Here is a 27789-nt window from a genome sequence, read left to right on the forward strand (position 1 = left end):
ATCCTCCAAAGACGTAATTTTACCTTTAAGAATATTAAGTTCACTGCGTAAGGTGGTATTTTCAGCCTTTAATTCAATAATTTGCAAAGATAGTTACTTCAGGTTTTTTTTCAATTCCTCAAATTGTAAGGTTTGAGTGGACGAAATAATTTTATTTGAAGATAAAACTTCACCACGAAGTTTATCAAGAGCAACCATAATGTCATTATTTGAAGGAGGCATGGACGAAGTAGACCTAGTGGTGACTTTATTTGAAGTATTAGTAGTATTATTACGAGTAGTTGGTTTACCCATACTGACAAAAATAATGACCACTTAGCACACAGTGTATATAAGGTCGAGAAGTGGAAGTCAATACGCACGCGATGTATATACCGTGTGCGGAGCAGCGCGGACCTTATCGGCAAAACAATTAAGATAATAGGACAACGAGATAGCACAGTTGGTGTAACCGTTGTGCCGATAAAAATTTAAAATAAACTTACGTAATAAGACTAGACGCAAGAAATATACGGCAGACGCTTATTAATCAAAATCGAAAAACTGCTATGACAGAACCAGTTTTGGGTAGACTGACTCAAAAACGCACCGATATACGCACGCACTTATTATCTAACTGTTAAAACTTAAAACGGAAAAAATGTTCTACTATTGCCAGAGTAATAAAAAAAAGAACGAGAGCGGTATGTTACTGTTACACGTTACACAAAATTTATTACACTTTAACTTTAACTTTACAATTGATCTTATTTGTCTCCATAGGTATTTATAATATTAAAAATGGTATTTTATTCTTAGTTTCCATATTATATCACGTCTTTTAAAGGTTTAATCATTACCGCTATAAATGTAATGTCACTACAGGATTTTTTTTAACTCAGCTTTTTTACACGGAGTTATGCAAAGTGTTTTGGTGCTATATATATTACATATAATATTATACGGAAAAACCACAATTTATCTTTTCGCCAATCGAGATTATTGTTAAAACGTGCACATTAAAGTATTAAACGGTATAATTTATACTTACACGCTACACTCATCATTTGTATGCAGCGCTCATGATCCACAAGACCAGCGAATAGGTAAGTCGACTCAGTGTATAACAAATAGGTACATAATATTATAATATTTCTAAGTTCAACGGAATCGGAATGAAACATATTTCTGTATTATATTTTAATTTTTAAATAAATAACAGAATCAATTAAGTATATATAAATATTTTATATTTGTAAAATAAATCATTGTTATAAAGAAATTGATGTTTACCATCAATTTTATTTATTTTTAGGAAAATTTTAATTCAAATGCAATGAAAAAATGCAAAATGTTATTTATTGTTACATGTACCTAGTCATATGGTAATAAGATTATACCAAATTAAATATATATACTTTTATATTATATTTTAATTTTTAAATAGATTATTTTTGTAAAATAAATCAGTTATAAAGAACTTGATGTTTACCATCAATTTTATTTATTTTTTAGGAAATTTTTCATTCAAATTTCTATTGTTGTTAGTAGTATTACATTTTAATTAGAATGCAATAAAAAAATTCAAAATTCTTATTTTTGTTTACACACAGTCACTATATACACTTTATAACTTTCAAAGTTAATACAGGTACAGAATATGAAAAATAGGTATTTCTGTTAAATATTATTTTTGAAATCTACAATAAACTCAATTAAGTGTGTACGAATATTTTTTTTTTGTAAAATAAATCATTGTTTAAATCAGTTGGTGTAAACCATTAATTTTATATTTTTTTTATGAAATTTTTCATTCAAATTTTGATTGCAGTTAGTAGTTTTAACTTTTAATTCAAATGCGACAAAGAAATGCAAATTTCTGTATTATATTTCAATTTTTAAATAAACAACAGAATCTAATAAGTATGTAAAATATTTTTTTTTAGGACATTTTTCATTCTAATTTCAATTGCCTTTAGTAGTATTAAATTTTAATTCAAATGCAAATATGCAATGATCAAATGAAAATTGTTTTTTTTTTGATTATACACAATTACATAGTCACCTGATAACTTTCTATATTAATACGGAATGAAATATTTTTCTGTTTTATAATTAAAATATAATAATTATAATAATATAAATATAATTATTAATTATAAATGAGAAGTTGAGTAGGCTGTATGTTGAAAAGGCTCAAGGACTATAGTCACCCTCCCTGTTTGCATCAAATTGATAAGACAGGATTAAGTTCTTCACAGTATTTGTTTAAAATAAATTGTAATTTCAGTTGTCGGATGTAGGTGATTTGTCTATCACTGAGAGATATCTCAATTATGTATTCCAGTCATTTATTTATGTAATTAAAATAACTTACCTGTTCTACAATTTTTTCAGTATACATAGATGGATTTGTAATTATTATTTTTTTTTAATGAGAAGAAAACTTATACGTATTAAATGTATGGTTATAAGCGATTGTGATACCTGATAACTTCTAAATTATTATGAATTATAATAGATTTTTGTAATAAATATTAATTTTTAAATACACAACAGATTCAATTATATAAATAAATAATTATTTAAATAATTTGATGTTTATTATCATTATTATTTTTTTATTTGAAAATTATTCTTCATATTTCAATTACTGTTTGTAGTATTAAGTTTTTATTCAAATTAAATGAACAAATGCAAATTGTTAGTTTTGATTACACATAGTAATATAGTATACCTTATATCTTTTGAAGTTAATAAGGAATGAAATATATTTCTGTATTATATATAAAATATAATAATAATAATATTAATATTAATATATATATAATAATTATTTATAAATGAGAAGTTGTGTTAGCTGTATCTACAAAGTGCTCACAGCACATAGCTCCCACATAAGCTCCCTTCCCACATAAAATTGATAAGACAGGACTAAGTTCCTCACACTACTTGTTTAAAATAAATTGTAATTTCAGTCGTCGGATGTAGGTGATTTGTTGTCACTTTTAGAGTTATTCCAATTATTTTATTCAAGTTATTTATTTATGTAATTAAAATAACTTACCTGTTTTAGACTTTTTTTAGTATACATAGATTGATTAGTAATTATTTATTTTTAATGAGAAGAAAACCTTAAATAGTAGGCGGAGGACGATCATGGCATCATACAATTTTAAAACAAAAATAAATTGTGTGAACAGACCTTTTATTACTTTAGGAAGTATATAAGCTTTTATTTTTTATGTAGGCTTAGTCTTAGTTGTAAGTAGTGAATCCTAGTTACATAACATAATATGTGTCTGCATAAATATATGAATTATTTTTAAATACATTGAAATTGTTAATTTATTATGTTTAAAAATAAATGTAAAAATGTTGTTTGATTATTATTATAATAGTTTATTATAGTAATTAAATACTTCTTTTTTAATTAAAAATGTATAACTCCTCAATCTTATATACTAATACCTTTAACTTATATTAAATTAATTAAAAATTCATACAACACATTTTAAATATCTAACATAAAGCATAATAAGTACTAACTACTTGTATTTATTTTTCTTATTTGATATAATTTTTGATATCTTCTTTATACACATTATCTAATATCTATCGTAATAGAGAAGTGATAATGAATATATAAATATTATATCATATATAAATATATGATATAATATAATATTTTTCACATAAAAATGATAATGACTGTGGTGGGCTACACGGAGCCAAAGGTGGGCAATATGTATCATTTACTTCATTATAAGTACTAATTATTGTTAATTTAATATATTAACGACGACACCTTAAAATAAAATACATAATACATATATAAATTATAATGTTAAATGTACTTACTGAATGATGATTTTTTAGACTGAAATTTTGACTAGTATTAATAATAATATTAGTGTAATAGGTAAGTAATTATACATGAACAAAAACATTTTTGTTGATAAAGAATGAATCATAGATATTGTAAAAAAAAATAGTTTATTAGACAATAAAATCTTAGTAACTAAAATAAAAGCTGTATATTAATATTTTTTTATAATTAATAGTTACATTGCCAAATATAATGATGTGCTTAAAAAATGAATAAAATTATAATGATACTAATATTATTTAAATTTAAATTAATTATAAAATGATAAAATCAAATTTTATTAAGCTAAAAGGAGATAAAAAAAATGTATATAAAAAATTTAAAAAAATATGATTATAAAATTTCGGAGTGATGTTGTCCTGGATAGGCATGTATCGACTTCAGCTTCTTACAGACGATACTTAGGTTCTAAACTCGGCCATTTAAATTCTGCTTCTTTATAAGGGAATTCATCAATGTTAGCAAACTCGAAATACTTTATAGGAGATGGGGATGTTACTGGCGTCATACTGGTGTCGGGGAATATATTAAATGTATTATCTTTAATATATTTATTTGACTGATTCCATCTACGATGTTCAATTGTTGCAAGAGCCCGCATAACATTCCACCGGCGTATTATATTGCCTACATGTTCTTGAATCTTAATCTTTTTAAGGGCTTTTTCTTCCTCGTAATTTGTATTCTTAAATTTGTTATCCATGATATTCATAGAAAACCAATTCTTCAAAGTTTGATCAAATGTTGTGTCTTCATTGGTTTTTTTAGTATTATTGTTATCTTCCTTCTTTGACATATCCTGGTTTTCAGCCAATACTGTCGGCAGTTTTGATTGTTGCTGTTCAGTTAATGTACTACGGCGTTCTCGTCGGAAATTAAATAATCCCAAGAATTTATTTGTAGACATCCTTTTCTCAATACTTCGGCTATCAGGGCTAGGTGTCGTACCAAAGTACGTGTTGGTTTTAGCGAATGGTTCGACCGGATCCCATGCTTTGGGGGGGTGTCCGAACTCTGGGTCCACGTATGGAGCTGCTGTAGTTGTTTCTGAGTTTCCAAAACATCTTTTCTTCCGTGAACTTCCATCCAAATGTAAATCTATTTATTAAAATTATGTAAAAGCGATAGGTATTTGCGAACTAAAGTGTTAATAAAACATAAATAAATATTTACACATTTCATATTTAAGAGGATGTTAGCGCAATATTTGTTTTTTCTCTAAGACCCACAAGCAACATATTATATAAAATGTTTTCACCTAAAATTTTTTTTATGACTTATAAGTAAAATCACAATAATTGTAATTGAAAAAAAATAGTATTTTAATTTCTGTTTCAATTTTAAATCTAAACATAATGCAAAAATATAAATAATTTTAAAAAGTATATAATTTTAATTTATTGTAATTAATGTGCATAATATATATATTTTTTAAAAGGATTGAAGTCGTATTAAAAAAAAAAAAAGCAGGATAACACTGGAGACATTGTTAATCAATACAAAATGTCACTATTACAGGAAAATTCTAACAACAATTCGAACAATCAAAAACATTACGACCAAGCGGGCATGAACTAATATAACTTATCTAATTTTAATTTTTTTTAATAACCTTATTCATACCATAGAAACAGACTTATTATTTGTTTTATAAATATTATAATTAATTAATTAAGAAACAAAGAATTTGTTCATATTATAACTATTATTTTCTAATTATTTATAGATACTTATAATAAATTGAAACACAATGAGTATTTTAAAAATCTATTTTTCATCATTTTAAAATTTAAATAAAGTTAAAAAAAATATTTTTAAATGATTTCTAAGAATAAATTTTAATATTTTTTACATAATTTGAACATTTAAAATTTTTTTTCATTTAAAATAATATTTTAACATTTTATTTTGAATGGAAATCTGGCCATTTGAACATTTTTTTAAGTTTATAAAATAATGAATAAACTATTTTTCAACGTTTTTTTAAACATATAAAAAATATTTTTTTGCTACTTAGTATAATATAAGCTTAAAATTAAATATCACCAAATCTATATAATAGCTAATATCCTCTGCATATCATATCATTTTTTTTACCATTTACCATTATTATTATTTTTTATTATTAGTACAGTAAAATTGTGAAATATTAGATTGTATAAAGTAGTTATGCAGTATTTATAACAATCACGGTAGAAAAAAATTAAAAAAATTAAAAGCAAATAAATAAAATATGAAATACAATTATAATGTTTAAAAATAATAAAACAAAATTAAATAGTAACATTAGTAATGGTAAATTAAAGTAATACGTTTTAACAATAAATTCAAATATATATTATACATGCACAAAAAATAATATTTTAAATATTTTATAATGATAAGGATTATAATTTTTTACCTTGTTGATCCGGGAACTTTGCTTCTGATTTTGTCAGCGGCAACACATCAGGAGCATAGGAAATCGCTTGTATGGGGAATGTTACTGCTAGCAGTAACAATAAAGTTTCCATAAACGCCATCATGTTGTAGGTTTGATGCGAAGGTAAAGTACTGTGAACAGTAAAATGTACTTAAAAAAAGTCCGGAATAAAATTAAAAATTTAACAGGAAATAAAGGTGAGACAGAAATGGTGATCGGCGCTCTTGTGCATCCCCTTTTATGCCCTAGCGGCGGCGGCGGCTTCTACGGCGTTGGTGTGGTGGACAGTGGTGGTGGTTCCCACCACCGGTTTCGCATCGAAGACCCATTAGGCCACAAGATTACAGGAGCACCAGGTGAATACCGGCAATTCTATTGGATAAACTGCCCTCCTACCTTCCATCTCATCCATCGATCAGCCAGCCCATCCAACCCCCCATCTACCCACCCCCGGCAAGTACTGCGTACAAATACAGGCATGCGTACACGGTCAAACACTTCCTGCTCTAACACAACAATGATAGTTTGATATATTCATATTATCCGTTAAAATCTTTATATTGTTAACATGATTTTCGGAAACGGTATAGGTACCTATATAGTTATGTTTGTTAATGTATAAACATTGTAGGTTAAACACTTAGTCAACATAATATTGTCTATTAATTTATTTACAACATTGACTATGGTAGTTACTTATTTATATTTATTTTAGTATACTTACGTGTCCTGCCAAGTAGGTAAACATTATGTTGACTAAGTGTTTAACACGACCGTTTAGAATTTCAACCTATTGACCTATTGACCGTTGTGTACCAGTGGCAACTTACGTATTAGATTATCAATCATCAATAAACTACTAATTACTTATATTGCTGCCAACGAAAATATAATATGATTTCATAATAGTATAGTCCATTACTCTTTATACTTGCACTATGGATCACATAGACCCAATTAGAAGGACACTTAGAGTGTATTAGTGCTTCCACTTTAATTAGCACCTTCAAATATATTTTTAACTTTTTAAAATAGCAGGTAAGTATACCTATCAATATTTATTCTACGATACGCCGAAATCTTAATTCGACAGACAATATATTTTTATAACTAAAGTAACATAGTACGGCGTCAGAAAGGCGGACAGCTGCATCCCCTGTCAGAGACCATATATATAAATATATAATATGTATACGATACATGTGCACTGCCAGATCTTGTCATTTTCTTTGGGTTTCTCGTTCCTTTATTCTACCCTATGGCCTATACATCGATTAATAAAATAAATTGACCAATAGTTTTTATACGTATTGCATTTTAGGTGTTGCTTTTGATGTCTTATACAGTGCCATACGGCTCCGTACGATTTTGTGACCGAAATATGTCCGAATCTTTACAAATTTATTCAAGTTGCAATAACCATATCAATCTCATCACTCATCAGGAACATATAAAAAGTCATTTTCATCAATGCGCCGCATTACGATTTGGTTAAGTACCATTACAGTATGGTTATTCAGAGTAGATTTATTAATTGTTTTTCGTTATATATAGAAAGAGATCTAGCAAATTGGCAAATAAATGAACAAATAATTATTTTTTTTTTTTAGTAATTATGACATACTTAAAATATTTGCACACAAAGAGACTAAAAACGCGAACAGTCAAGCGAACGAACACGCGTGTAATATATAACTAATTGACTTTTCAAAAATAAAATGCGATCACTATCGCAATTAACTGTTTTTATCTCATCCATAATATATATTATATATTCATAATATGTACCTATCGTGTATCTAGTAGATATTGCCGGAAAGTTTCGGATTATATATATTATTATTTATAACCTACTCATACACAGGGCGATAAGATTTTACTGCAACGCGTAAGTAGTCCATGCAAGTGTGACCTGACGGTTAACCGAGAAAGACGGATAATCGAGGTTCTACTGTATAACATTATAAAATATTGGAATTCGAAATTCCAACGAAAAACTGCGTCGTAGATGATATTATTAACGTTGTAGCCTTGTGTACCTGTATGTATATTATACTCGTATAAATTTATTTCTCTTTCGAACAAACACACACAGGCCCAACTGTGACAAACACCACCCCACACCATAATCATTGTGTACAGGATTCCTGGATTCCTATAACAAGTGAAACTTATTTCAAGACTGCTGTGAATAGGTCAGACACCTGGCATATGTATATTGTATACATATTCTTCACATAAAAACATAATACACCGAGTTTTAATGCGCAGTAGAGATCGGCGGTTCCCTTTGATGAGAAAAGAATGCCTACCCAATATATATCCGACATGACCGAGGGGTGCATCGAAAAATAACAATTATTTTCCAACCGAAATCTAAAATACCAAAAAATACGACGCAGTAGACGTCCTCTTATTATATAACATTCAATACCCACATAAATATAATTGAAGACGACTGGGATAAGAGTTTCACATTTATGACCCCCTACGACTTGAGATTTATATCTATCTAAGAACATGACCGTCCTTATAAGAACGTTGAAAAAAAAACATTAGACCGACTCCTTTTGAATCGCAGGATTTTAAAACCGTCATAAATTACATTGACAGCCAACGAACTGCGTCGTAGTTTTGGATTTCGAAAAATAAAATATCAACAATAGGAAAAATGGACTGTCCGGATAAGGTGTTTATAACCATTTATTATTGACATAAATTAGAATGTATGTGTAGTTATAATAATAGTGCGCAGGAACCGGCTTTGCTGGATACTATCTGTTCTTTTTACATTATATTATATAGATTCAATAATAATAATATGTTCGTATATAATAGGGTTTCAAAAACCTGTTACCTGTAGTAATCACAGAAAACTTATCTTAAGAGAAATCGTTATTGAAATCCTTGAAATGAAGGCTGCATACTAATTGCGTCCCGAAGATAACTACAAAAAAAGGTCTAATCCGAATTGCGGCCCGAGTTTATTTTGGGTACATACGAGTTACGGCCCGGGTTTTTTTAATTCTAGATAATTTAATCTTGACTGATAAAATATAATCACAGGATAATGTAGATACCAATAAGATACACCTTAGTCGTCGCTTTACTAACCTAGTAAAGTTTCTAGTGTTTCTGCGTTTCTATTTAGTACATTTTGACCTAACTAGGTAGAGTAGTTTAAACTCCCTTGGAAATTAATACATTTTGTTCAAATAAAATGTTAAAAATTTCCTCTTATGGTACAAGTAAGGTGCATCATAAGTTCATAACTCTTATTTTAATATTTTGGAATATTGCTCTTAAATGTTATAATAATTATCTTGATATTACCTAGTTAGGTATTTTTTTTAGTAGATATATTTAGTTAATAATATTAAAAATCAATAAATTCTAACTGTCAAATAAATGCAGTTGTAGAAAATTGAAAAATACAATGGATATTGGATACAATAATTGTATTACCACAAAATGTTGTATTAAAGCAGTAGCTAGTATTGTCAATGGTACCTATAAGAAGATACTGTATTAAATTTTAGTATAATTTTATATTGTATATAATATAAATGATAATATAAAATATATCATTAAATCAATGAATTACATACCTTTGAGACAGTTGCGCTTTAGGCTTCTATTTGTTAGGTAGCTCCAGCTAATAAATACGAAATGGATAAACCCGATAAACATTAAATAATACTCCGATGATCTCGAATCTCGATGGACAATAAACATGAAGCAGTGAGCAAACGAATAGACGAATGTTTATAATTTTTATAAAATAAAATAATAGGTAATTGACAATATTTCAACTTAATTTGCAAACTATAATAATATTACTACCACCAATCGGTAATCATTCCACCAATGGACAAACGTCAAAATTTAGATATTCGGGAAATATTGACATTTTGATAATTTACTAATAAGTAATAACAACCCAATAGCGTTCGGTTTTATATTACTGAAAAATATTTTATATTAAGAGGAATTTATATAGGTATATCGTATATAAGTATATATAATATATTATATTTATAAATGTTACATAATATATCAGTAATATATTATTATTATTATTTATTTGTTTAAATATTTTGTACCTAACTATTATATTTTTACTGAAAATAAAGATATGGATAAAGATAAATAAATACCTATCCGATTTTTGAATCCACCTTTCGTCATAACTATATTACTAAAGACGTGATATCACACCATTTATTTGTACATTCTAATGACTAAATAATACTAAATACTAAATAAATAATTTAAACGAATAAATCTAATGTAAACGAACACATCATTGTAAAATCAATACATTCATCACTCCGTTCAGAATCTAATAAATGATCATAAATATTTATTTTAATTTAAAATAGAATAAAATAGAAATAAAGTAACATACCCTACATATTTTTTTATATAATTTTTATTAAAAACCGACTGGAGTACGCGCATGCACATGTCAATAATTCGATAACAATAAAAATTCATTATACAAATTTTACGACAACTTACTTATTGATTTGACAAAATTAAAGTTAGTTAACGTTGTCTGATCTTAATTCTGAAAAAATATTTAAATTCAGCAGAAAAATTTCTGTAGACCGTACGAAACATTCTGGTTTTAATTTTAATTTTAAATTTAATATTATGATTTGAAAAAATTCATATTTTCAAGTTTTTATAACCACTTTATTATAATATAAGATTTAATTTTTACAAAGTATTCCGTACGATCTATAGACAATTGTCTGCCGAGCTCAGAATTTTTTTCAGAATCAAAATCGAACATCTTAAACTAGCTTTAATTTTGTCAAAACTTTACGTCTTTTGAGCACAAATTGACGGCTGTAGCGAGGCCTCTTAATACAAATTGAACGTTTATCCATAATAACTCTTATGTAATTTCACTAGTTATTAAAGCTAAAGTAGAACCTTTATTACATTTTCTAGTTTTTTGATTGAGTGAAAATTTTTTTTATCCCCTATAATAAAATAATTAAAAATATTCAAAACAAATAGATAATTATGATATAATGTGACATTTATGTAAAATGGTCAAACAATTATTAAGCATTGAGTTATCAAAAAAAAAAAATGTTTTGTTTTTGGTTGTACCTAACCTTTTGAAAACTACTAGAAATTTTTTACCATTTACTCAACGCTTCTCCGAGGTTCCTCCTGAAAGTAACAACTAAATTCAAATATTTGGATGTAGGAAATCGAAGTACTTTTACTGTCAACAGTTAAAGAAGAAACTTTATTATAAAATCAATACATTAATAACTTTCATTGTACCTACTTATTATGTATTGTATAATGCAGTGGATCCCAATTAGCATTGAACCATGGACCCCTAGCTAAAACTTAAATTGGACGGGGACCCCTTATTTGTGATTACTTACTTTTCAATTTTGTTTAACTATACAAATATTACATATTTTGGTTTTTGGGAGGGCTGGGGAAATGCCAAATTTCAAAAACGCGTTTTTCGGTTGGAAGGGATTTCCGAAAAATGTCGCACATGGTCGTTCTAATGCGTACAAATTCCGTACAAAATATTCGCGCAAAACGATTTTGGAAAAAATGATTTTTGGTTTTTGGGAGGGCTGGGGAAACGTTTCTACAGCACCCCCACATTATTTTGGTTATTTCTTTGAAAATAAATCCGTACAAATTCTGATTTTAATCGTACAAATTCCATACTAAATGTTTGTGAAAAAAAAATTGAAAAATATGTTATGGGGGGTGCTGGGGAAACGTACGTCGATGAATGTATTGATTTTATAAAGTGTGTTTTATTTTAAATTTTTTATTTTTGTGTGTCATCGCCGTTTGGGGCAGTTAAATCGAAACAAGATTTTCTTCAACAGTATCTTGTTCGATGGGAAAGAGAATCTAGTTGGTGCATTCGAGAGGAATATTTTAAAATTTTTGATATAGTTTTCAAAAAATCAAAGAAAAACGCAAATTTTTACGCTAAATCTGTTTTCAATAAAACTGATTTTGGTTTTTAGTGTAATTCTAAAATAAATGACTGTTGATGCATGAAACTTGCACTGAATGTTTGTAGTAGCAATATATACATATATTTAATCAATGGTCGAAAATAATCAATTGATATTTTGGACCATAATTATGGCTAAAGACCGGATTTTGCATAAATGCATGTACCGTCAAACTGGCCAATTTGGGGCGTGTGTTTAACTTGGAACAAAAATATTATCTTTTAGTTTTACCTCCATAACGGTCTCTTCTCAATTAATTAATGTACCAATACAAGAATTCTGTTGTTATCTTAGAAATATTTAAAATCACTTTATTAGTGTCTCAGCATCAAATTTTAAAAGAAAGTATTCATTTTTATTAATTAATTTTATGTTTATAATATCTATCGTTTTCAAAAGGTCCGAAAACTTACACTAATACTCGTTGAATGAGACGTTATACATTCAAATTGATAATAAAAAATATGTTCGGATATGTGTTAAATTTACTACTCTATATAATAAATTATTATAATCCTGCATAAATGTCTGTATATTACGTTTAACTTATTTAGTCCAACTTAAGCCACTGTTATTCACCCTTTGGCCAAGTTATATCTAGAATAAATTTAAACAAGTCCATTACATTTAAATGTGACTAACCTTAATAAAATTTAGTCTAAACACTACCTATAATTATATTTTTAATTGTGTACAGATGGGTAAACAAACATTTGAATCAAGAATGTTTTTATTTTTTTTTATATGTTTATTTATAATAAAACATGTTACATTGAAAATACCTTTAGATAAATTAATCTTAAAGTTATTTACAATATAATTTCAAAACTAACCCAATTTACATTTGATAAGATACATTTGGTACACAACACAAAAATTGAAAATATTTTAAAAAATATAATATTACATTTCTGTAGATCATTATTATTTATTAGTTGGTAGGTAGGTCATAGGTAGATATACCTAATTCATTGCATACTGATTTTAATATTGAATGTTTTTGTCTTATCCATTTCGACATTTCGTCTAACATTATCGACTTACTGTCATTTGTTAATACTACAGAAAACGGACTGACAAACTGATGACTGTAGTTTGAAATGTACATTCCGCAATTAATAGTCAACGTATTATAAAAATGTGTTTATTTTATATAACATTGTTTATGAATTGTGTTAGTTACTTTACAATACCTAAGTGTTCAAGTTCAAAATTACCATCACCTAGAAAATTGATTGACATATTATTGTTACTTATTGTTTTTCCTATAACGAATAAATTGTTTATTTTTTCATCACAATCATAAAATATAGATACTGTAGTTTATTTTTTTCTATCATTAATGTTTTAATTTTATAATTTTACAATAAATAAATATCCAGCTGTAATAATAATCAAAAATTATTTTGCATTTTATGTGCATATTTCAAACTTTATAAGTGCATATTTTTAAATTTTAAATGCATATAAATCCGGTCTTTAGTTATGAGTTTATGACTATAAATTCTTTTATTTACCATGTTTCCTAGATAATATAAAATATATAATAGAATATCGTAATCATAATAAAAAAAAATGTAGTAATTTAGGCACCACTCTGCTGTACATTAGCTGTCAAGTGGATCATTATTATGTCTTAAATTTTAATTCAATGATGTATCATTGTACATGAACAACCATAGGCATAGGCGCAAAATGGAGGGGGGGGGTGCTTAACACCCTCAAGTTTCATATTAGTACCTCCAAATATTTTACAGCATCATCGATTTTTATTGGTTATAAGTTATAACTTAAGAATTATGATCTATATAACTAGAAACTTAAATTTAATCCAAATTGCACCTAGGTAAACAAAATTCTGAGTGAAGACGGTCTATCATCCTATACCACCTGATAATTGGTAAGAAAAAAATAACAATTTAAAATATATAAATATTAAATTCATGAAAAAAAATTAATAGGTATAAAAATTTATTAAAATATTAAAATTTGTATTATAATTATTAATCACTAGGACAATTAGTTGTATTTTTGATAAACATTTCCAAGTAAAATGATTTTTACCATTGTATTTAGCTATACAATATAAGTGTATCCTTCAAAATCCTACTTTTCCACTACCTACCATTAGTAGATTTAAAAACGTTCATCTGAAAGAATTAAAATACAAAGATAAACAGAACCAATTTGTATTGTAACACTGGTGATGAACTAATTTTTTTTATATTTGGTGTAATATATATTTATTTTATTAATATACAATTTTTGAAAAAATAAAATGATTTAATGATTTTTGATATTTTTAGGGAATTTAAATTTATTCCTAATTATTAATTACGTATTTATTGTAGTACTACATGTATATTCATACTGTAGACCAAACCCTCACCGTCGACCCAGAGGTACGTCGACCGATTCGGCTACACTCAAATAAAATAATAAAATATAATAAAAAATATATTTAACGCGGTCACCTACCCACACTCATATACGTGTACTAGGCACCGCAAACACAAACCCAAAGGGGACAGGGTATTCCTTATACTCGAAAATATTATAATGAATAAGAACTATAAAATATAAATAAAAACAATGATTAATATTTGTAAAATGACGGGTCCAACAGCACCGCCGTACTATTGCAATAAATAATATAATAAGGTATATCACAATAATACTTGGGCGCCCACTAACACATATGACATAAATATATTATATATATAAATTCAACGCCGTAACGGCAATAATACAAAATAATAATAATAATAAGGATAACAATGATGTTTACATACACGGCTGCCGGCTGGTATCACCGTCTTATTCGCCGCCGATCCGGGTAGTGTTGATAATATGATAATTGATAACTAATATTTTGCGCACTGTTGTTGCTGTAGATAAACGCGCGACGTGGCAACTTATGGACACACAAATCCGTCCATTAACAAAACGTCCATAAGTGCACACAATTACGTCGATAATGGACAACGGTTTTCTACAGCGGACAAATATACAAAAACGGCACACGTTGCGTACGGCGGACGAACAGCTCGCAGCACTAGCGCAAAAGACGTTCGAAATCCAATAAATACAATTCACGGCGATCACGCACACAATATCAATATAGAAAAAAACGATCGCACGTAGCGCGCGTACCAGCCGAAATGGTTGACGCCGCCACAACCACTGAGGTCATTGACGTGCGGCAATGACCATGCGCGATTGAGTTGGTGGACCGGGGGTATGAGTGAATTCGCAAAACAAATATAAATAACAAATGTTATGCAACGAACCAACGACCGACGGCGATATCTGATATAGATAATATAATATTAATAATTGGCCGCGGTATCGTTGCACATATTATATACGACACATATTATATTATGTTATTAATTTTTGAGTATACTATCTTATTGTAAACAATGCCTAGTGTGATAGGTCCATAGTATAATTAATATTAAATATCTAATGAGTAATAATATTAAAAATGTATCTACATATTTTAAAAATGTCAGTGTATAGTAAAATTTATAATATGCTTAAAAGTTTTATCTCCCCACAAATAATTTAATTGAATCATAACAAAATAATTAACTGCAATTTTATTTATTGTTTTAATATAAAATTTTATCCAAATTTTAACTTCAAATATCTATAGAAAATTATCATAGAATTACAATAAATATTTATTGAAATGTTTAGAATCTTGTTTAGGTTCTTACATTTTTGTATCAGAGGATTAAATACATTATTAAAGGCGATTTAATATCTTTAATAACACAAAAAAGCTTACAACACCAATAAAGCTATTTACGTTTATTGAGCAAAATTTCACATTTTTAATGAAAAATACGACATTATATGTTTGAATTGTATAAAAATAATCTTTTTTATTTTGTTATTATTCAAAAAATATTAATTGTAGAAAATTAAAACCTTTGATTTTTATCACTATTTGAAGTTTACATTTTAATAAAATTGATCATAAAAAGAAAAACATTTGAAAATGAAAATTATTTTGTTGTTAAAAATTTACAATTTTTTATGTTTAGGTTTGAAAATTGAATAGAATGTTCCTTGTCAGTTGTGTTTACAGAAATTTAAAAATTAAAATGTCTGAATATACTTCATATTATCTGTTAATTATTAAAATAAAATATATTAGATGATTATTAGTTCATACTGTTTAATATCACTTTTGGCTTGCATCTATCTTTTTTCCCAAGTACCAAAGTCTAGTAAATATATATATATTTTTTAGAAAAATATGAGATACTGTCTTAAAAATATATAAACAGTTATAAAAATCTATTTTGTGTCATCTAGAAATTCACATGAAAATCATATCAATATATCATATTCAACCGTTAAAATCTTTACCCAATTATTTTCCCAAGCATCACTATTATTATTAATTAAGTTAATTCTTCATAGTAGTCTGACAATTAGATTTTCTCATTCAGAATGTAACTATATAAGTACATTATAACACACTCGTCATTATTCCCAAAAAATAATTTTTTTTGTTTAGAACTCATTCTTATTAAAACATATCAGTGTTCATTAATTATGTTGTAAATAGTACCTATTAAAATAAAAAATTTTAACAAGATAGTTTTCATTGCAATTAAAAAATTTTTTTACAATTTGTCACCATCGGCACAAATTTCTATTATCATACAGTTTACTAAACGTGTTTATGATGTTATTGTTTGGTGATATAGATATGTCTGAAGTTAGCTATAATCTTTTCTACGATGAAACCATGTGACGTGCAACAGATATATATTCCCCTTGGAATTCACAACATACAACAACAGCTATAGCATAATCAGAGCCAATAGAATCATTAGTATAGTACCGCCTTATCAAAAAACGATAAGCGGCACGTGTACGTTAGCGTCGTTACGGCAGTGACGCCGGGAACTAACTTCATTCATGATTGTTGGTTAATCTCAATTCATTCTTTCCAGACCATTTACTGGCGTGGACGTTCGTATACGTTGTGATCTAATATACAATTTTAAGTAGAATTGTTATATTGTTTTGTCAAACGTGACTTGATTTGATTTATATGTTTATTTAGTTAATAAATAGTCGCGTATATCTACGATTATGTCTTTGAAAAAAACCTCGCAACGGGCTAGTGGCAGTAAAAAAAGAAAACTAAGTGACGGTTCCATTGATATAGAATTGCATCATAATCTAGATTTGTTTAGTGATCCCGATTATCGAATGCCAACGGACGGTTACCGAGACCTGTTTGGTGAACTTATACCGCCTAACGAGTGCGTCAATAATGCACAGGCTAAAGACAAATCGACTAAGAAAAAAACACCTGTATCAAAGAGAAAAAAACTACCATATGAAGATGTTTTTGTAGATACTCCAGTAATAAAACCTAAAAGAGTGTTTGTTGTTACTCCAAGAATGATTCAAATTATGAAGGAGGCACAAAAAGAATTGTACTCTCTTATGGGTGTCAACAAAAGTTCGAGTAATGTTTCAATTAAATCAAACGACAGCCTTAATGTCAGCGGAGTACAACATTTACAAGACAGTCCTATAACAAGTATAAAAAATGTGGCTAAAATAAATACAGAGAATAACGATAAGAATCCTCAACAAGTTCTTAAAGGTAAATTAAAATATTTCATTGATATTAGTATTTATTAAAAAATAAATCCTTTTTGAATAAACTTCTTTGAGAGGACAACTCATTTGTATCTGTTGTATTTGAAACATAAGCAAATTTGAGTTTAATAGAATCCTTTTTATGTTGTTAGCTTAAATATTATAGTTAATTTATATATTACAAAACTTAAAGATACGATTATCCAGGGCATCTCATAACATTTTATTAATATTCTAATTTTAAAGCGAGTTATAAGCATTTTTATCCAGTCAATCTCAAGATGAATTTGAGTCGATCACGACACCCTTTTGAATTTTCTTGAACTTTTGAATTTTTTTCAGAAAATAATTAAAATATTTTTTTTTTTTGTAAATTTGTATATCCCATGAATATTAAAAATTATATTTAGAAAAAACAATAAATAACTATGAAAAACGATAATATACACAGATATTGATTAAAAAGTGTAACTAGAAAATCTCTGAGGTCGATCGCAAGTCTATTAAAGTTGGCCACCCCTGGTATGTTTATATGCTCACACGTGTATTTTAATAGATGAGCAAAACTCTAACGGTGTCAAAATATTAGCAATACCAACGACGAGTTAAAATAAAACTTTTAAGATGCCTTAGATATATTTTTACCTACGAGTTGTCTTATAGGTAAATTGACTAGTATTAATGACATAAAATGGTTTCTGCTGAATGCAAATTTGTTCTATTTTACATTAATAAGACAGAAACAACACATGCAGATATGGTGTTCTGTTAAGTCAAAATATTTTTATATATATGATACTGTGAATGTCTGTATATAATCTTATAAATGTCGACATATAAGTATCAAAATAATTGGCGAGCGTTGACATTTTGTTTAAATGCACTACTAATAAATGTTAATATGCATAGTAAAATGGTAATCTCAGAATTATAGGAATATCACAATAGTATTATGTTATTTTATTTATTCTGCGCTATATTAGTTTCTTATGATGGTTGATCATTTTGATAAACTTTTTTACCATACTTAATTTATATTATACTGCGAGCAGTGTTGTAAATAATACTTTTTTTATCAAGTAGCTAATTAAAATATTATACAAATACAATTTGACAATTTTAATAATAAAATTGATACTATTGTGAGTGAATTGAAAAATATCAAACTTGTAAACGAAAAAATAATTGCTGAGAATAAACAGCTCTCTGACGAAGTTAATATTCTGAAATCTAAAATTGATGAAATTGAACAACATAATTTAGGTATATCTGTGGACATAATAGGTATACCTAAAACAGTTAATGAAAACTGTATCGATATTGTGGAAGCAATTGTAAAATTACTAAAACGGAATTGAAAGTAATTGAAGCTTATAGAATAAATTCTTTAGTGTCAAAGGAAAATATTATATCGGCTAAATTATCAACACTGGGCATGCGCAAGGATCTAATTCGCAATGTTAAATCTATGAAATTGACAACGGATACTTTAAAATATAATTGACCGAAGAAAAAAATATATATTAATGAACGTCTTACTAAATCAAAAAGAGCACTTTTTTCACAAACCAGACGCGTTACGAAAGAAAAAAATATCAAATTTGTATGGCTATCTAATGCTGATATTCTCGTAAGGAAAAACAATAATTCCAAAATAATGAAAATAAAATCATCTCAAGACATCGAAATTTATAGTTAGTATTTTTCACTTTCAAAATAATTAAAAATAAAAATAATAATTTCTATTTCTAATGAATGATAATATATTTTACATCGATAATCTTTAAAATATAAATAATATTAATTCAAATTATGTAGATTCTATAACGGATATACCTCTATCAAATGATAATCTATCTCTTTTCCAAATAAATATAAGAAGTATAAATAATCATTTCAATGAACTAGCTATGTTGCTAGGCTCAATAAAAAATTATTTTAGTTATTTTTATAATACAAGATATAAACATAATATAAACATATGCATACCTAATTATAATAAAGTATTTGGTCAAATGAGTGTTTTATATAACGGTCTAAAACTGTGTCAAACCTTAAATATAAACATTAGCCATTTTAGTAATTTAAAATCATTCAAAAATTATGTAAAAAGTCTTGATCTGTCTATTATTTAATTAATTTATTAGCCTTCATATTATGTTTTTCAATATAATATATTTTTGTTTCATACTCTTATTTTATACTCTGTTAATAATAATGTATATCTATACTTTGCTACTTCTTAATATTGGATATTACTTATTTATTTTTATGGATTAATTCCAAGTTTATATAATATAAGAACCGCGCTCCCCCAGCATAAGCTTCGCTTTTAGGGGGTGCTGCAATTAATTATTCTATGTATTTATATAATGTATCTCTTATTTTTGCAAAATATTATTATTATTAAAAAAAATATTGTGTATTTACTACTAACTAAGCATATGATAAAGTTAATCAAAATACATTTGCAAATGCATTGAAGTCTTTGCTCTATTTATAACTCATAAACTACTCATCCAAATTTCAATTTTTAGGTATCATAATACTAAAAAAAATATTCTTCAGAATATGAAAATAAAAATGTATGTCATTCAAAAAAGTAAACAACTTAAAATTATCACAATAAAAAATATAATTTTTTTAAATAAATATTTTGTTTAGACTGGAAATTATATAAAAAAATATTTTCAAAAACATGAATGGGTTTTAAAATAATGAGTCTTGTTCGATGAAAAAATCACTGTATAACTGAATCACTAATCTAAATCACTCTACATATTACAGAATTAATACTATATAGAGATATATAATCTAGTGGGGATTTTTATTTTTTTTTTTATATAAAAAGTAGTGATATGTATTTGATTTTAATATTTATAATTGATAATTTTTACTATTTATTTAACATACTTTTATTTTTATTTTATAATAATTTATTTTTTGATTTAGGAGTTGTTGCATTTGTTGATTACAAAAGCGACAATGAACGCATTGATTCATGTATCAGTTCTAGTCTCATTAAAATAGGTGCCAAAGTCGAAAAAACATTTAATCGAAAAGTAAATGTTATGATAAGTTATTAATCTTTAAATATATTTTTTAATTTTTCTTGATTTTATTTATAGGTTACGCATGTGATGTTTTGTGATGGCTACCGCAGTACATATAATAAAGCAGTTGAACGTAATATCCCACTGGTATCAGCAAGGTGGATGGAATATAGCAGAAGAGCTAATAAGATACAGGATCCAGCTGACTATCCGCCTGTAGGTTTGGAAAAATACACCAAAACACCATCAAAAGTTATTAAAATTCCAGTAAGTAAATTCCAATATATAATTTTAAATTTTAAATGATAATCACTAAAATTAAGTTGTGTGATAAAAATATTGTAGTATCTTAAAAAAACATTGTACTTCAAATAAGCATCATTGATTATTATTTTATTTTTTGAAATTGATATGTTTATGTACAATTAATTAAAAAATGGTTAATTTTGTTTGTGGTAGATTGGATATAGCGTTTCGTATATTTTCGATATTGGTTCAAATTATTATAAATTTTTCTGATATCTTTAACTATCTTTTGTATTGCTTGTATCTAAAGTTTCAGAAAATAGTATTTTCACTAACACACTCTTTATAAATATTGAACATACTTGCAATAGACACAAAATTTGATTCAACATGAATGTTGATTGACGGCAATAGTGACTAGGGACTTTTGGCAATAAATATAACCAATCTTTTATATGAAAAATGTTATTTTGTATTTTTAGTTGTCTTCGAGGTTGTTTTGGACTAAGGAGTTAGTGAAATATGTTCAGAATCATGTTCTAATTCTGATGAATTTGAATTAGCTATAGTTAGTTTTTAGTCTACCGTTTGAAACAATCTTCATCAATACTTAGTGTTTAAAAATATTTTTTCGATATACCTTCAATTTTTATCCATTAGTTAAACACAACTATATGTGTATATCATTACTCGCAGTTTCTTAACTTTATCTGATTTGTTTATTTTTACTCATCGGGTAGGTAATTGGACGACTAGTTACAAGACCTATTATTTAACTACGTTTTTCCTATTATGTTTTAATTTTCCAAAAGAATTTGAAAATATGTTTTCGGTCTTCATCAGAAAATAAACCACACATAAAACTATTGGAACTTGTTAATTACCATATTTTAGTCATTTATATAAATACTATTTTATCTGTATTGGTGTCTTTGTTAATACACATCTGTGTATTTACTTCATTTGGAATAACTATGGCCGGTATTTTTCTACCTTGATTCATTTTAATCTACAAAATTGGACAATCTATTTTTACTACCTATTCAAAATTATATTATGTTTATAAATTTTAGTTGTACTTATCAATTTGTTAAATAACGTATGTTAAACATTAAAAGTATATGCGATCAGTGAATCCAGTGATATCAAAGCTTTATTCCCGTGGACGACAAATTTGGTTGTAATTCAAGAATTAAAATTTACAATTTTGACAGGTTTACAAATACAAACAAATGGTGATTATCAAATTGACCAAGCAATGACCTATAATTTTAATTAGTTTTTTTATTTTATATTAGCAACGTTTTAATAAGAACATATTTTTCAACTAGTACATTTTGAAATATACTTAGTCCGATATTTTCATAAAATATTAATAAAAAAAAAAAAATAGTAACACAAGTAAAAAATGCAAATTTTTTTTTTAAAAAACCTCAAAATATGCACACTATAATTTCATTTTTGGACTCATTAGATTGTGATTCAAATTTTTAACTCATCAAACAACTTTTTGATGCACTCAGTAAAAACATGCAAATGCATGAACTTCCTGTCCTAGTTATTATTATATTTGGGTATAAATTAATATAATGTATTTTATAAATAAGGTTGGGCAATATCTTCGATACAGGTATTTTAAATACACATCTTAGATACAATTACTGAATTATATCTTATATCTTCTATTCTGATATAGTTATGAGAAGTATTTAGCATATTGAATTGTTGTACATTGTTTATTTATCAAGTATTATATTTTATTGAAAAATACTATATACAGTGAAAACTGTATAATGCAGAATAGCATGGGACCAACCAAGAATTCCGCTTTAAGCAGTTTTCCGCATTATTAATTCGTATCAATTTTTCATATTGATATGTTAATACTTTTCATTTTATGATAGACAAGTATACTTTGGCATTTTCATATGTATTTGAATGGACGTCACTTGTATGGAGAAGGAAACTGTTCAGTGTAAAACTGTTGGTACATAACTGTTTCATAGTTATACATATGTGGTAAGTTTATATTGCAGATACAATATGTAGTTTTTTATTTATTATTTAAATTTTTAAATTTTAACTTTATAACAATATATTTATATTTGACATTTACATTTACTCGTATATGTTGATACTTACTTCCTATAAGCAATAGTTTGTGGTGAGAGAGGGAGTCTTTTACAATTATTTATTAATACACTTTTACATTCTTACAATTTATAATACATAGTGTTAATATTAAGCAGGGCTCAGATTTTATAGCATTAAAAATAAATTAAATATGTGCTTTAATATGCCATAATAATATGAAAAATAGCAAAAATAAAAACGTATTCTGTTCATAATTAAAAAAAACTTATATTTATAATAATTGAAGGGTGGGCGGGAATAACGTGTTATGTAGCAATTCGTAAATGTTCAGGAACAACTAAAAACGAAAACTGTATAATACATTTTTTTAAATGTTATTTGGAACGCATGTAGCACGTTCTTACATATTCGACTATAACACTCTACTATTATTTTATTTTTTTGTGTAGGTACATCACTTAGACGGTTAACATCACTACTAGATAAATTATTTAGACTTGTCATAGTTAAATAGGTAACACAATTGTGATATCCGCACGTCTCGCGTCGCGTTGACTTAGTGTGAATAGTAAACGCTTAACACACATAGCACGTTTTAATAGTCAACTAATCGCCGGTTTCTAAGTTTATACACAATGATTGTGTACGATAAAAACATTCTGGGAATTTTTCGATTCTTAAAACGTATTGAGATTGCTTCATAGCATGTTATTCCCGCCCACCCTTCAATTACTGTTTGATAGGCTAATACACCAGACTATTTAAAAGTAGACTTTAATATGAACAAAAATGTGGGTATTTTTCATATGTATTAAAAAAAAAAAAATTAAAATAAATGACAACATTTTTTATAATTATTATAAATAGATTTATAAAAAAAAACAAAATAAAACTTTATATTATGCAAATTAGCAAAAAATAGCATTAGAAAATTTCATATTTGGAGTCCCGGGTGCATAAAACAAATTTATAGCTCACTCTCCTATTTTTATCTGTACCCTGTAATAATTAGCAAATGTTATAAAATCCGAGCCCTGATAATAAGAAAAGAAAAAAAGTGAAAACAATAACAAATCAGTATTATAATAATAATAATAACTACTTCTTTTTATGATGATAACAATTTAAATTAAAAGAATAAAACATAATACAACATAATAAGATATAATAATAATGTTGGAAAATTACACAAAATGTTGAAATTATTCTATTTATGTTTTATTTTACCATAATTTTAAATTTAATATCATTATCAATTAATTTGATATTTGCAGGTAATTGGTTAAATAACCTAATCCCTTTATTTATATAATAATTATCTATCAAAGATGTATTAGGTTTGATTAATCTTAAATTACCATTATTTACCTCTCTTGTTTTACACATGCTATAGGATTCAATGACTGTTTTATTCATATAGATTTTCATAACAATTGATGCGTTATTGTATAATTATTATCATCTTTCCGTACCAATATTTCATTTGAGCTCATATATATGTATTTATAGCCCTTTTCTTTCACCAATGACTTGGACTTTCCCAACGATAGTCTTCTATATTTTTTCAAATAATTATTAATGTAATCAATGATAATTGATGAAAATGATAAATGCATTTTTCATTCTGCATTAAAGGTACACCTACAATTTTGACTGTATTTTCCAAAATTTTCTGATCCAACTCGTCAACTTAAGCTTTTAATTATTTGACCTCTGCTGAACATTTTTCATTATTTTCAAACAATATCTCTTTTTGTTTATAAAGTTGGTATCTGTCATATGAAATAATGGTTAATCAAATTAATTGAACATTCCTACTTCAAATAATTATTTATTCAATTTATACTTACCATATTATATTTTAAACATTTTGTTGTTAATTGTGAAATTTTGGACCTCACATAAACTTGTACAATGTGACCCCAATTTCTTATTGATAAATAAAAAAATAAAAATTTTTTTTTCAGAAATCCATGTCATATCAAAAGTTTCTAGATCCAAGTTATATTGAACGTGACCAGCTATTTAAGTCAAAATGTGATAGCATTATGAAACAATTTAATCTCAGTATAAACCATAATGATAAAAATGGAGAAAATCATTCTAGCATTGAGACTCCTCAAAAAATGATTGTGGATGATCTAGTAAGTCTGCCTTTAACAGATTGATTGTCAATTATAACTTAATAGCATAAGCTTTAAAAATTGGTTTCCTTTTTGTGAATAAAAATTATAATATAATGGTAAAATGTATAAGTGTATTATTTATATTATAATATTTAATATTATAACCTTTACAATATACATTTATTTAAATATTGCACTCTTATAAGTATGATTGAAATTTTAAAACATTGGCCAGGAGGATCATTCAGTATCCACTCTTAACTGTAATACTGCACAAATTTAAATTTAAAAATAAGTATATTTTAGTATTTTATAAAATAGTAATGAATACTTTGTTAAGTATCAAGTTTATAATTATTTTATAATATGAACGTATTTTAAATTAATATTATAACACTTTTTATAGAGATATCATTTTATTTTACCTACATTTTTTATGATTAAAAATCATTTAGAAAATGTTAAAATTGATTAATTATTATTTCAGAAATTATTTTTTTAGTTAATAGAACATTACACATATGTTGTCACCGTCTTACACATGTAAAATATAGTAAAAGCTGTTTTGCGCGGGATAGAACCACTCAGGCTGAGTGATGTTTAGTTTCCTTATTGATATATAATATCAGCTATAACGTTTTACTATCAAATTGTTTTGTATATATTTTGTTATAACTTACATGGTTGTTAGTAATAACTTATTACTAAAATACTAGAAATGTTAAATCTAACTCAATAGAATTTTTCTTATATTTGTTTTAATATTCATTTTTTTATTTTAAGGACGATCTCCACAAACCAGATCATATTGTTAATATAGTATCAGATGATGTACGTAAAGTATTAAATATGACTGATAATCCTGTATCAGATGAAAAACTAGAAGAATTAATTGTACCAATTAGAATAATAAGAAAATATCTCACGCCTGCTGGAAAGGAGAATACAACATCTAAAATACTTGATAGTCAAATAGCTAAAATTGAAGATCAACTAAATTTAAATTTTCAAGCTAGAAAACGATTTCGTAAACTATTATTTCCTTCTGATGAGGATATAAATAACATTCAAGAAGTTATGAACTCTCCAACTCAAACCAAAGACAGTAATTCCAAAAATATGTCCGTAAATTCTACGATTATCCAGACACCAAAAGACTCTTTAGCAGATAATAGCGTGGTATTACAGTCAATTGCCTGTACTGGGATGATGAAAAGGTAAATTAAAAAAAATTAAAATGATTTTTATTGATATTTATTTAAAAAAATAATATTTTATCATTAACATTTTTGTTGAAACAGTGAAATGAAAATTTTAAAATCATCTATAAAAACCTTAGGAAAATTTGTTTTCCATGCTACGGTGAAACCTCAAACTACCTATTTAATTACTAAATCACATTCTAATCAATCATTGGATATTGTATTTGCAATGGCTTATGGCTGTTTCATTGTTTCGGAAGATTGGGTAAGATATTTTAACAAGATTAATTTTTTTCATATTTTGATAGTAGTTTTATTTATTTAGTTTAACATGTTTGTGATATGTTAATTTTTATATTTTTGTATAAAAGTTAATTATTGTATTTATGTTATTTTATTATTAAGGTACATGAATCGTACAGAATTGGAAAATGGTTATCCCATCAACATTACTTGATCTCAAATTTGTCTGAACCTGTAAAGGTAAAAATTCTTAATTCACGTGTATTATATTATTTTTATTAATGTTTAAATGATTTTTTATTAACATGTTTTTATTTTTTAAGGAATTTCAATTACAACGTCACACAAAATTTGGATCAATGTTGAAATTTCAAATATTTGACAATGCTGGCAAAATATATATATCAGATACCTGTAAATCGCCTGCTAAGCTCTTAAAACGATTGGTGCATGCTTGTGGTGGTCATTGTACAAATACCAAATCTATCGCAAACATTGTAGTAGGTGATACACCAAAAATGGATAATAATGTTGACGAAAAATGGATTTTAGACTGTATAACCCAAGGGATATTGTTAAATAAAAGTCAGTATAAATTAGTTAATACTGATGAATATTGATATTTTGACTTGAAATAATATTCATACCAACCAGTGTGAATAAATCTTTAACATTTTATGTTACTTTAGTTTTACTTTTGTATTTCCGTTAACCAATTTTATGTATTTTTAAGTTATTTTGTTACTCTATTTTTTATATCTTCTTATCAAAAATCATTCTATATGTGTTTTTTGGTTATTAATATAGAAAATAATTCATGTAATTTTGTATTTTGTTTTAATATTCATTACTGTGTTAGAATAATCAAATTTTGTGGGTAACAGTAG

General features: G+C 26.4%; 2 protein-coding genes across 2 annotated transcripts; one reads left to right on the plus strand and one right to left on the minus strand.

The window, feature by feature from the left end:
• Positions 1–4256: 4256 nt before the first annotated feature.
• On the minus strand, positions 4257–6413 carry LOC132925257 (uncharacterized). The gene is made up of 2 exons (XM_060989664.1): positions 6270–6413; positions 4257–4966 (listed from the first exon to the last, which is right to left on the minus strand). The coding sequence occupies exons 1-2, from the start codon at positions 6391–6393 to the stop codon at positions 4257–4259; spliced, it is 834 nt and encodes a 277-aa protein (XP_060845647.1). The 5' UTR covers positions 6394–6413.
• Positions 6414–17213: 10800 nt separating this feature from the next.
• On the plus strand, positions 17214–27725 carry LOC132927294 (uncharacterized). The gene is made up of 8 exons (XM_060991804.1): positions 17214–17942; positions 20891–21000; positions 21067–21258; positions 25299–25475; positions 26241–26674; positions 26759–26924; positions 27065–27142; positions 27226–27725. The coding sequence occupies exons 1-8, from the start codon at positions 17420–17422 to the stop codon at positions 27520–27522; spliced, it is 1977 nt and encodes a 658-aa protein (XP_060847787.1). The 5' UTR covers positions 17214–17419; the 3' UTR covers positions 27523–27725.
• Positions 27726–27789: the final 64 nt, after the last annotated feature.

The sequence above is a fragment of the Rhopalosiphum padi genome, chromosome 3, assembly GCF_020882245.1.
Source record: "Rhopalosiphum padi isolate XX-2018 chromosome 3, ASM2088224v1, whole genome shotgun sequence".
In the NCBI taxonomy this organism is placed as follows: domain Eukaryota; kingdom Metazoa; phylum Arthropoda; class Insecta; order Hemiptera; family Aphididae; genus Rhopalosiphum; species Rhopalosiphum padi.

Coding starts and splice junctions, on each gene's coding strand:
- LOC132927294 (XM_060991804.1), top strand. CDS start 17,420: ATGTCTTTGAAAAAAACCTCGCAACGGGCTAGTGGCAGTAAAAAAAGA. Junction 26,675..26,758: donor TGTACTGGGATGATGAAAAG/GTAAATTAAAAA, acceptor TTGTTGAAACAG/TGAAATGAAAATTTTAAAAT. Junction 26,925..27,064: donor TCATTGTTTCGGAAGATTGG/GTAAGATATTTT, acceptor TTTATTATTAAG/GTACATGAATCGTACAGAAT.
- LOC132925257 (XM_060989664.1), bottom strand. CDS start 6,393: ATGATGGCGTTTATGGAAACTTTATTGTTACTGCTAGCAGTAACATTC. Junction 4,967..6,269: donor AAAGTTCCCGGATCAACAAG/GTAAAAAATTAT, acceptor TTTAATAAATAG/ATTTACATTTGGATGGAAGT.